Here is a 12348-nt window from a genome sequence, read left to right as displayed (position 1 = left end):
ATCTGTGCAGATAGAGAAGCAATAGCGCGTGTTGTTTTTACGTCCAACAGATGGCGCTGTTTTTTTTTTTAAATCATGTTTTTACCTGTAACAAGTGACATCTATATGATATGATATGAATATTGAGTTTTTATATTATATATATTTTTAGTACGACGTCAAATATCCTCTTACTAAGTTATTTAAATTGTTTGTTGAAATATATTTCCTAAGGAATGGTTGTTTCACAGAATTTTAACAATTCATCAAACTTCGTACATAGTTTTAAAGTTCTGTTCAAATTAAAATTCTGTTATTCTTTCAGTTTTGTGAAGCAACTGGCTTAAAATGATACAAAACAGAACTTGAAAATAAACTTTGAAATTTGATGAATTGTTCAAATACTGTGAAACATACCGTCCTAAGAGTTGTTTACAAATGATATCAAACTTAAATTTACTTACTTTCAATTTTTGTTAAATTTTATTACATTATTATAAAAAGTACAGCAAAAATCATTATATTTATAATAAATGTTGTAAAATATAATTATCATGCAGGATGCGGTGTAGGCAAGAGAGATAACAAATCCTTCTGATTATGGTCAAGACAAATATTAAAACATTACAACGCCGCACACAAATTTAACATTTTTAGAAATATTTCATGTTCTTTGGTAGTTCTGCGATACAAAAACAGATGCATAAATAATATTATTACATTTGTATAATTAGATTTCCAATTACTTGTCTGTTGCTAAGCTGAAAAAACTAATATTAATCAATATACAGAGATAGTATTTCTTTCCTGTATTGAGTGCAACGGGGGGATGCAAGCCAGCGGCAGTCACCAAAACTACATATTGAAAGGTGGGTCAAATCCCAGAACTGGAAGGAATGGTAGAGGGCACCCGAAATGAGACAATCCAAAGTACCCCATATAGCCTATTTTATCTTTGGGGATGCTGAGTGAAGGAGTCTGAAGGAGTGAACATGCTGTAGAACGGAGTAAACACAAAAGCCGGGAAATCGTTCCACAGCCGAGCTGTTTAAGCCGATTAAGAAAGGGACGCTTAGATGGTTTGGGCATGTAAGCGAATGAGCGAATAAAGGAGTGTAAGGCGGGGACGCCCGAGGAAAACATAGCACGATTAAGTGAATCAGATACTCGAGTCGGGCCATGTCAAGAGTCAGAATAATAGAATGTATGAGACGATGTATGAATGTAAATGAGGCAAGAATTGTGTGCCAAGACCGAGTTGTTTGGCGGTCCGTCCTCTCTGCCTACCCCTGCGATGAAACGGCGTGATGGTTAGTTAGTTAGTTAGCCCAAGAACGAGTCATAGAAAAAACCCGTTGTGATATAGCTGATCAGCAGTACACAGATAAATTTGCAAGATAAGCTCCCAATTAATAGAAATTTCTAATCTTGTTTTCTGGGCAATATTATTCAATACATTAAAATAACCCACCGGTAAAATAATTATTTGTGATAAAGAGGTGAATCATCAATGATTATAATACTTACTAAGGTAGAAAAGAAATAACAATTTTTTGGAAGCCAACAAGATAAAAGTTGATAAAAATCTGTAATCGCGGGAATTTTATTTTATCGGGATATACCAACAATCATTTTAGATTGAGTTTAAAAAATAAAAGTTCATATTTGGAAAAGATTTGTGGTTCCCTATATATATTATAATATATTTTTGAAGCTCGATGTAAGTACAGTTGGCTTCAAAATGAATTACTAGGGAACGTTACTTCAACATCTTATTCAAACGTTAGTAGATAATAGTATTTGAGTAAGTAAGTAAGTTTCAATATGTTAGGAAGATTATGTTAGAAAAAAATATCATGAGTCATTCAAACATACAGGATTTCCCCAATTGTCCGTGGGTGCTTGCCAAAACTTAGGAACATCTTGAACCTAAATGTTACTGGAATAGATTTCAAGTAAAAGCAAGAGGAAAATTAGTTGAGTCAATGGTCAACATGTCATGATGTAGGATTTAGGCAATGTAGGTATTAAAATATGCTGCAATACAAGCCAAAGAGTTCTGATTCTGAATTTGAAATTTCTCAAAACAAAAGAGGAGAAAGTATTCTGTCACTTAGGTAGGTACCTAAATTGCCCCCTAATGAATTTAGTAATTATTTGTGAAAGTTAATTCCATGTCAGTAGAAGATCTTATTAATATCTCCATGATTTTGTTAATTATAAAATAAAACATAAAACATGTGAACCCTGTATCATTTGGCTTATGCATACTCTTGCACTCAACATGGCAAAGAAGTACATACTTTGTTTCCAAAAAATTGTTTATAAAATTGTTTATCATTTGTGCTTCTAACCATGCAACTTTAGTACATGCCATGACAAAAAGATGTTAAAACAAAAAATATTGTTTTGAAGTAAGTAAATTACTATTTTCCAAGAGAAATAAGCAGATGAATTATTTTGGTGTTTGGGATCAACAAACTCCCAAGGAATCAAATGTTTGAAATCTGTAAATTATAAAATATGTTTTTTGTATGTGATGCTTCTCAAAACAACTTAAAATGTATTTACTTGAGTACATAAAACAACGTTAAATAAATAATCTTGAATGGTAATCAAGTGCTTATCAGTTTTCTTTTAACGACTAGACAAGAATCACATTGAAAAAGTTGACAGATAACTTAGATAACATAACCTAGCTATCAAGTAGCACTCAACTGTCAAGTTGATTCGCATAATGAATGAAGATAATTTGTATATATTATGTACTGATCATATTATTCAATAAATCACAATTTGTGGGCATAAATAATGTTTGGAACTTTGCGAATTTTGATAGTTCTGTAGAAACGTCAAATAACTTTAGTTCCTAGATATTGCGCAATGTAATGCAAGATTATCGACAGATAAGAGATCTTATCATATAAATACGAAACGTTATTATTTATATCGATATCTCACAGAAAAATAAACATTCAATGACGTTTTGTAAACAAAACAAAAAGTTAAGGTTATGAAATGTCATCCAAGAGTTGCACCAGAATGACGAAATTACGACTTACCGTTGAAGTGTTCATCCTGGTGTGGTTGAGGGATCCCAGGAAGTCTGTCCCCGAAGACATATGTGACGATTGACTATCACTGGACATATCAGAGTCATTTGACTGGCTATCATTCGCGTCGTACCTCATTTTGCCTTATTATAAATATTATTTAATTGAACACAGTCACAAAAACACTCAAACCACTTACTAAAACAATTTGTCTAATTGCGAGAAGTAGATAAAGGACAATTCAGCATTGAATCTAAGTTGTTTTCCACAAAACTTTTGAAGTTTTCGGGGAACAATCCAATCGTTTGACAGGTTATAGCGATGAGTCATCTGCTATGACGAAAACAAGTAGTTCGGGGATACCCTTCTGAGAAAAATGTGCGAAAACCGATTACGAAATGACGCAAGCGACTTTCGTAGGCGCCGGCGCCTTATTGGAAACGGATAAGTATTTGACGTTTTGTTTCTGAGCAACGGACGCAAAGCGAAGGGTGATCTCACCTTCTATTTTTAGGTGCATGACTCTACTTCCAGCCAATGGATAACAAGAATTCGTATGACGTAATCCGTTCTCGGCCAATAGGAAAGGGATGGATGGGCCGTGGCGGCCATCTAGCGGAATTTTAATTTAACTATTTAAATCGATCAGAATTAATTTATTAGCAAATTACGAATCCCGCTTGAATCCAAGCAGAAAATTTTTGTTACTTATTCTTATACCATTACAACAATTAAAAAGTACTATCAATTCAATTGTAGTACTATTAATTCGAATACGAGCATAATATGAAATATTATATTCATTATTATTATTTTTAAAATATTAAACTCAGAGACAGATAGAGGGACATGGGATAAAATAAAATAAACACTTTACTCAATTCTTTTAATGGGCATAAAAATAACTATAAAAATATATTCTTAAAGCTACGTACTTAAAGATACATTATTATTTTCAGGATTACTCGGAAGCATTCTTGTTGCTTTTGGAATGTTTACTTGTTCAAAAATAAGACACAATTTTTTTCAAAATAAAGTTTTTTTTTAGTTTCAATAGTAAACGAAATTGGACATTAAAGAAGAAAAAAAAGATTTTTCAAACATAGACTATTTCCATGTCCATGTTTGTAAAAATGATAATCTACCCTCAAACTATCAACGATAGAAGATATGAGATATATCCGACCAAAAATTTTTATTCAAAATTATCCACAACGCTGTTGACAACGACTACCTTCTGGAAAATGTTAATTTCCATTGTCCAGTTCGAAACACAAGGTCAAACAAACTATTCCACATCCCACTCTCAAAAACTAACTACACACAACATTCATTTTTGAAAATACAATAATATATTTTCAGACGCCAATATTTTTCATCTGTCCTTAGTTCAGTTTACTAAATGCATATTGGAGAAGATTAAATCAAATTGTTAATTACTTTTAAGGTGTTTTTATGTTTTTTCTGTATGTAACGTGAATTCTATGTGGAAACTTCCCTGGTTAATGCAAAATATAAAATGTAATCTATCTATACAAATAAAAATATAAATGTTATTTTGTTTAAAATCTTCAATCTCCCAAAGTTTTTAACCGATTGCTTTGGAATTAGGACACAACTTTGCATTTGAATACACATGTGTTTTTGTATACCTATATTATATAGATGTCACCTATGACACATAAAATCAAGTTTTTTTAAAACAGCGCCATCTGTTGGACGTAAAAGTAAAATGCACCATTGTTTCTCTATCTGCACACACAGACTGAGCCACAGAAACATGTGGCGGGGAACAACTAGTTATTTATATAAAATTGAAACTGTTTTTTTCAACAATAAACTAATATAAAAAATAAATGATTTCTTATTATTAAAAATGTCTACCTTTGGAAGGATGATAATGATATTGCTAATTTAAAGAAATATGATAAAAAAGTAATAAATTAATATTTTGTACCCTCTTTTTTCATATTGATAATTTAAGTTATTGTACAAAGTTACATTTCAACAACGTGGTGCGGGCTTATCAATAAAAGCAAAAAAATTATATTAAACACATCTTAGTATCGGGAAATCATTGAAACTAAGAATAGAATCAAATAGCAACCTTAACGTAAAAATAATTCAAAGAACATTACATCAACTCAGGTCACCTGTTATTATTAGAGATGGAAAAAATTTCGTTTTAACTAAAAACGCGAAAAAAATTTTATGTTTCGAAAATAGGGCATTTATAAGTTTTCTTTGCGTTTCAATGCATTTGAAAGTGTTTCCAGTGATTTCTATTTCGCGAATTAACGCGAAAAACGTGATTTTGGCCTTATTTCAGCTAAATTATTCTATTTAGCGAAATAGGCGCGAATTTCCCGAAAATACCGGGTATTAAAATAATATGTGAGAATTTAAAAAAATCGATATTTACATTACGATTTTTTATAATTTTGTTACTATTTTATGTGAAAATATTTAATATTTTTGTACTGTAGGCTAAAATTGCTTTTTGACAATACACAAATTGTGCGAAATAAATTACGCCTATTGATGTTAATCGCAATCTGCATTTGTTGTGTTTGTGTTCGACACGTACTTAGAGTTTCCTTCCTTATTAATTTAATATTAAAATTAATGATTTATAATCTTTCACATGGAAATACTTGCAAATGAAGGTTAAACATATATTTTACCAAAAATACTTAGAATATGCGCTAAAAACATTCAGGAAATACATTTTTTTCTATTTTGCTACAAAACGCTAAATTATGCCTCAAAATGCTATAAAACGCTAAATTACCAATTGTTAATGCTAAAAAATCTGAAAATTAATGCTAAATTTTGCCATCTCTAGTTATTATGCAAAACAAAAGTAAATAATACGTAATATTCAACATTAACCACATTTTTGTAATTTAGTAGGAATTTGACCTTAAGAAATTATGCACTAATGCATGAGTAAATGGAAGACTGTTTTGTTAATAAATTCTCTTTTTAAATACAATATTACACATTAGGTACATGATAGCAAATACCCTATGATATTAATAATCCTTCCAACTTGACATTTCCCATACATTCTGATGGCAACATGCTACACTAGCGCCTCCTAGCGGCATGAGTTATGTCCCTTGGTTTTTATGTGTAATACATTATTATTTATTTTACGTTAATAAATTATAGACATCAAAAAAAAAAAAAAAAATGTTTTTTTTTGCTCAACTCTGTCTTTCATGGTTTGGGTATTAAAATACTTATATGTTTTTATACAAAAATTTCAATATAATATTTAATAATATGAAAACATAAACATAATTCAAAACACATTTTGCAACAAATGTGTTTTAACCATCAACATTGATGGTGATTTATAACTTCAACATGAACACAGAATGCTACTAGGAAGATTTTAATGGCAAAGATTTAATATTATTATTCATCAACTAATCTAAGAACGTTTATTAGTATTCTGAAAACGGCTTGGAATGTTTTCGTTGTTTGTAATTATGTATTATATTCGTAAACTACACACACAAAACGTAGTTTTTGGGACATTTTTATATATATTTTTATCAAAATTGATCAAAATACAAATTAGAAAGCGTAAAAAACTGCCACCAAGTACTAAATAAATTCAATTTGCCGCAATTGAAAGGAATGTCAAAGTCAATATGCTACACTAGGGCCTCTAGCAGCCAGAGTTGTTGTTATTGCCACTATTTCACTGGAGTTGGAAGTATTATTCATATTATAGGGTATTTGATGATATCGAGTGGATTCCACAATAAAAATAACAAAGAAAAATTACCATTATCAGATTCATTCTTTGGAGTAAAAACACTACCTAACCACTCACACGTCTGGTCTAAATATAAATGTGCCAAGAGAAGAAAGTCAACATAAAATTTCACAAAATAATGAAATCTCATTCGTTTAGCTGTTGAACAATAATGAATAGTCTAATTACCGCCATTTATTTTTTATTTGAAATATCGTTTCAACAGCAAGATCCAAGTTAGCTATAAACTATAGACATACATAGTAGAGCTGAGTTGATTAATCATTTTACATAACCCAGGTTGATCTCGATACACTGGCAAAGTGATCGGATAGTTTTAAACGTGAAAAAAAATGCCACTGGAGATCGGGTAATTTCATTTGACGTAGTTAGCATAAATAAACCACCCATGTAGTTAGATAAACCTTTCGAAATTACCTGATCTTTACAGTCTACTCTCAGGTAGGTAGTAGGTAGACCATAGATGTTTAAATTGTGTAGACTGGAGGCCTCAAATCTCGTTCTCGTGACACAGAAATAGAGATGGTTATTCTGAAATGGACCGTCACTGTGGTTCCAGTTTAAAGTTACCGGAGACTGATACATAAAACTTATTCTTTATAAAATTTACTTTCGTTACCGGTTCGCAGTTGCGGGAATGCTTATATTTTATTTCAATTAGTTTAAAATTTATACATCTATTTTCGCTCGCCATGCCCTGACATGAGCCGACAGCCCAAATTATTGAATCTTTGTAAAAGTGACCCAATCGATCTTTGGAGGTTGGTGATCAGGTTAAAATGATCGGATACAGGGTTGGCTCTGAGCAAAACGGCGCTTTCGCAAGTAAAACTTTAGCTTTTTAAGGTCATGGGGGCAGTTTTACTATTTTGTGACATGCATCAAAAGAAAGTTGCTGAACCGTCTCTAAGTGACATTGAAAACGCCGATTGTCAATGCAGAATCGTTAAGCAGTTGAGTCGCTCTCTTGATGAGAAGTCCTCGTATCAGGTCTGCTGGCCGGTTTATTGCATTAATTGTGCAAGTGCATACTGAAATTGGACACAGAAGGTAGAGTGGATAACCTATAGTGACCGTAGGATGTACGAGTGTTCAGAGTTGAGTTACATTCATCAGTGCACTGGTGTTCAAGATGTGGAGGAGTTCTTCAATTAGCTGAATGCCAGAAAAAGTTTGGCGGGATGATCGCTGAACTTCTTCGAAGAGTAGGACACCCCGAAAAGAAAGAATAACTGGGATTTATTGGAAATTATAATACTTATATATTTATAATATTTCGCTCAACTTGGAAATCTCAGTAGAACTCTTCATTAAAGTAATACATTTTATGCCGAGTATTAATAGTAAAAACGTCAAAAGATATTTATTTATGCATTTTATTTAAATGTACATTTTTAAACGCAAACTATTCATTTACCCTGTATGTATCACCTTGTTGGTGGATTTCAGAATACAATAACATATTTTATATTATTTGTATGTAAAGGAATATTCAATTCGACAGCAAAAATGAAATTTTTAATTCGACAATAAAAATGGAATGTTTAGTTCGAGAGCAAAAATGGAATGTTTAGTTCGACAGCACAAATGGAAAAATTAGGTCAAAAACAAGAATTGAATTTTTAGTTCGACAGCAAAAATAGAATTTTTAGTGTGACAGCAAAAATAGAATGTTTAGTTCAGCAGCAAAAATTAATGTTTTTAACAGTAAAATCGAATGATTAGGTCGAAAATAAAAATTGAATGTTTAGTTTGACAGCAAAAATAGAATGTTTAGTTCGACAGCAAAAATTTAATGTTTATTTCAACAGAAAAAAAAAAAATTTTCAACAGTAAAATGGAATGGTTAGGTCAAAAACAAAAATTGAATGTTTAGTTTGACAGCAAAAAATTAAATGATTATAGTTCGAAAGCAAAAATGGAATGACAGCAAAAAAAGTATTGTTTTAGGGAATATATGGAATGTTTAATTTTACAGTAATATCTATGTACATAATTAATATTTTGGTCTTCAAGTTTTTTATACATAATATGAATATCAGGATGTTGTATGAAAATGCACTTCAGGATTGTGCTTTCATTTTCTTAAATTATCCTTACAGAATATGTAGTATCAATGATATAACTCATAACTTCGTACAGTGAAACTTCATACATTTAAGATGTACACAACTTAATTATTATTTACTTAAATAATATGTATATTGTACGGATATTACAGATTTATACAAAATATGTATTTTCTTAATCGACTTATTAAGTTTACGCCTAGAATATACACAATTAATAGCATTTTTTAGCTGCAAGATTTTGTGATTGTAATCTAACACGATTTTTCAGTTGATTGGTTACATAATATTTACAATGTAAATGATTCAAATACATAATTCAGATATTGGCCAAATGAATTTGAAATACTAACCACACCCAAAGACCAAAAAACTAAAAAATTTATAATATATAAGCTACAAATATATCTATACAATAGTACAAGCTTCAATACATCTATAATTTCGTTTTTTATTATCTCACAGAGATAAAATCTACATAATTTGGCTACTTAAAAATAAAAATCATCTTTGGGTATTGTGTATATTGAAAATAAGGCTATGGAATTATATCTGAATCAGCAATTTTTATTATTTGTGCGTAGTTCAAACAATACCACTAAAGTAAGAAATTTTATAAAATTGTATGTTGCCCATAGACATCCGTATTGATAGATTTGCCCAAACATAAAATCGGGATATCACTTAGACGAACTGGAAGCAAACCACGTGACCATATTTTTGAAATCAGGAGTCTTCGAGAAAGCTTTGAATAATCTAATAATAATCGTCAGTCGTACGTTGAACGCCATAGAGCTCTAATTGAAATAACCAGACCATGCGCAATAAAAGATAAGTTTTCTAAAGTAAGGCAACGGTTTGCAGCGCAGCCCATTGTAGGATTTTTCTACACAGGATCGGAATGTTCGTTAAAACGTTTAAAAAACTGAAATGCCTTCAAATCGGAATGCGTAGCGATGCTAAAAATAAATGAGTTGGATAAATTATAACACACTTATAAAAGTGTTTAACTAAATTATCAGTTTTGAAAACAAGCACAAACTTTTTACGCATCCAGCGAATTGCGCGCCATTTTAAAAAGGACTAGAAATTGAGGTCTAAATGGTGATATTATAATGCGAGTTGCCTGTATACATCAGGTTCATTTATTGACAAATTACAGAAAGGGAGACAGTCAATATACTCTAAGCTCCAAAGTAACCAAGGTGTAATGACGATAATGCGGATATATTTTTCCTAACTGATTTGTGCAGATATAAACAGGTAGGGATGGGTAGATAATTTACATTGGAGTGCGGAGACATCCTTCTTCGCGCGAGGTCTACGAAGCTCATTGGCCAGGACTAACATAATAAATACTTTAGAAGAGAGGAAACACAGAGCCCGACAAATCATTCCATAGTCAGTCAACTTGATTTGTTCCCCTTTCCCTGATGGGCTAGTCTATTAATTTAAATGTCTATGATGTGACCATATGGGAGAAAAAATATTTTGAGTATTCCTTTTCAAACAGAGTTATTATCAGTGGCGGTTCGTGGTCTTTTTAACAGGGGGTTCAGAAATTCAAGAGAAGATAAACATATCTAATTAAAATTTACTTACTGTTGTCCTTCGTCAAATAGTCGAATACGGCAGCAGTCACACAACTTAAATAAAGTTAGTGGGAGGGGTACCTACATATTATTGTTTTTAAATCACTTTACACTAGACACAAATATTAGATAATGAGAAAAGTTTTATAGGAATTAAATTGTTTAATGTTTTTATAGCACTCAATGTATGTTGCTAATTATTATTGTTTTTTCGAGAAGAATAATTTCGTAGAATATATAATAGATATTTAAATCATAAAAAAAAAAACAAATAAAGGTGGCACGAAATAAATTTACTAAGTCTACTTCAATAGGTAGTAGATTTGCAAATGCCATAAGCAAACGGTTGGAGAAATGCAGAAACAAGAAAACAAAAATATGTACAAAAATGACTACAAAGTTAAATACCATAATATAACATAAAAAATAACACTTGCTTCCCTATGGTTCAAAGTTCAAACGTCGACCGCGAAGTTCTCGGGTTTCTTCGGTTACATTCGTCAATGTTCGGAGGTCACGTGATAACATAACGCGTGTTCGGCGCACACAATTTGTCTTACTTTTGCAAAGAAAGACCAAATTTTGTATATGTCACCGTCATAGGGTATGTACCGGCTAAAATTCTTTTGTATGAAGAGTTTGGCGCGGATTACAACTCGCACAAAGTTGGAATATGTATCGTATTTTTCGGTGGCGCGGGTTTTGAAGGCGAAATTTTAATAGCGTGCTATCTATAATGTGCTTATATTATTATAAAACAAGTTTGTTTTATTTTCTCATCTTTTTAATGGGGGTTCGCCGCACAAACGCACTTTAGAGAAAACCGCCACTGGTTATTATAATAATTATGTTATTGTTTATCAAAGTTAGTGTTTGATAGATTGTTTTATCTATAGAGCATCTAATTTTTTATTTCAATAGTTTAATTGTAATTCCTAGTTTATTCACTGTGTGAGGATGGCGGAACCACTTCAAATAGAGCCTGAGTTCCTCTGGTAATTGAATCTGAAACAAAAAAAGAAAATTCATTTTATATTTATTTATATTATACGCCCATACGGGCTTTTAGAAACATGTGATAAACATGAAGTAAAATTTAAAATATAAATTATTTTATTTTTATTTATTTTTTTATTATTTAATAAATGTTTACATGTTACATTTTTTGACATTTATTTAACTACCATACTAGGCTAATGCCCGTGTTGTGTTATATAGAACCCATGCAGAAGAATAGTATTCAGGTATGTATTATAGCCTTCTTGAAACTATATTCCATGCAGTTAAATGCATCTACAATTTCCGCGAAAGTATTGCGAACTGTATGCAATCTAGGTACAAGCAATATGTACATGTTAGGTACACGCACAAACAAAAGAAATAATTAGACAAACTAATCAACACATTATTTTTCTTTCGGGGTTGGCCGGAGATGATTTATGTCCACGCAACTCTTTCTTGGCATACACTCTTTGCTTCATTTACATTCATACATTAGCTCATAGCCTTCTATTGTTCCGATTCTTATATATATATATTTTTTTGGCTTGGCTCTCTGAAGGCCCCACAAGGGAAGAGAGCCTCATCTCTCCTCTCCACTCCCCTTTGGTTCCCTGAAGGCCCCACAAAGGAAGAGTTCACGTAGGTGGCCTCACCTCTCCTCTTCACTCCTCCTTAGTTTCCTGAAGGTCCTACGAGGGAAGTCTCTCCTATCAACTGCTCCTTGGCTCCCTAAAGTCCCCATGGGGGAAGAGTCCACTCCCCGTTGGTTCCCTGAAGGCCCCACGACGAAAGAGTCTACTCTCCCTTGGTTCCCTGAGAGCCCCACAAGGGAAGAGGGTCTCATCTCTCCTCTCCAGTCCTCG

General features: G+C 31.9%; 2 protein-coding genes across 2 annotated transcripts in view; both read right to left on the bottom strand.

Moving 5' to 3' along the window:
* The window catches only part of kay (transcription factor kayak), a 62310-nt gene extending 58977 nt beyond the window's left edge, over positions 1–3333 (bottom strand). Inside the window, exon 1 of the mRNA XM_089640842.1 lies at positions 3042–3333. Coding sequence (XP_089496968.1) covers positions 3042–3170 — 129 coding nt within the window. The 5' untranslated portion in view covers positions 3171–3333. The remainder of the gene's footprint in view (positions 1–3041) is intronic.
* A 7988-nt stretch (positions 3334–11321) lies between these two features.
* LOC149416621 (b(0,+)-type amino acid transporter 1-like) overlaps positions 11322–12348 on the bottom strand; it is a 73185-nt gene continuing 72158 nt past the window's right edge. The window contains exon 9 of the mRNA XM_089641429.1: positions 11322–11488. Within this exon, the coding sequence (XP_089497555.1) occupies positions 11424–11488 (65 nt within the window). The 3' untranslated portion in view covers positions 11322–11423. The remainder of the gene's footprint in view (positions 11489–12348) is intronic.

Source organism: Hesperophylax consimilis, chromosome 16, assembly GCF_061612785.1.
Source record: "Hesperophylax consimilis isolate HC1 chromosome 16, BYU_Hcon_1.0, whole genome shotgun sequence".
NCBI classification, from domain to species: Eukaryota; Metazoa; Arthropoda; class Insecta; order Trichoptera; family Limnephilidae; genus Hesperophylax; species Hesperophylax consimilis.
Note: the sequence above shows the minus strand (reverse complement) of the source record. Positions and strands in the feature narration are given on the sequence as shown.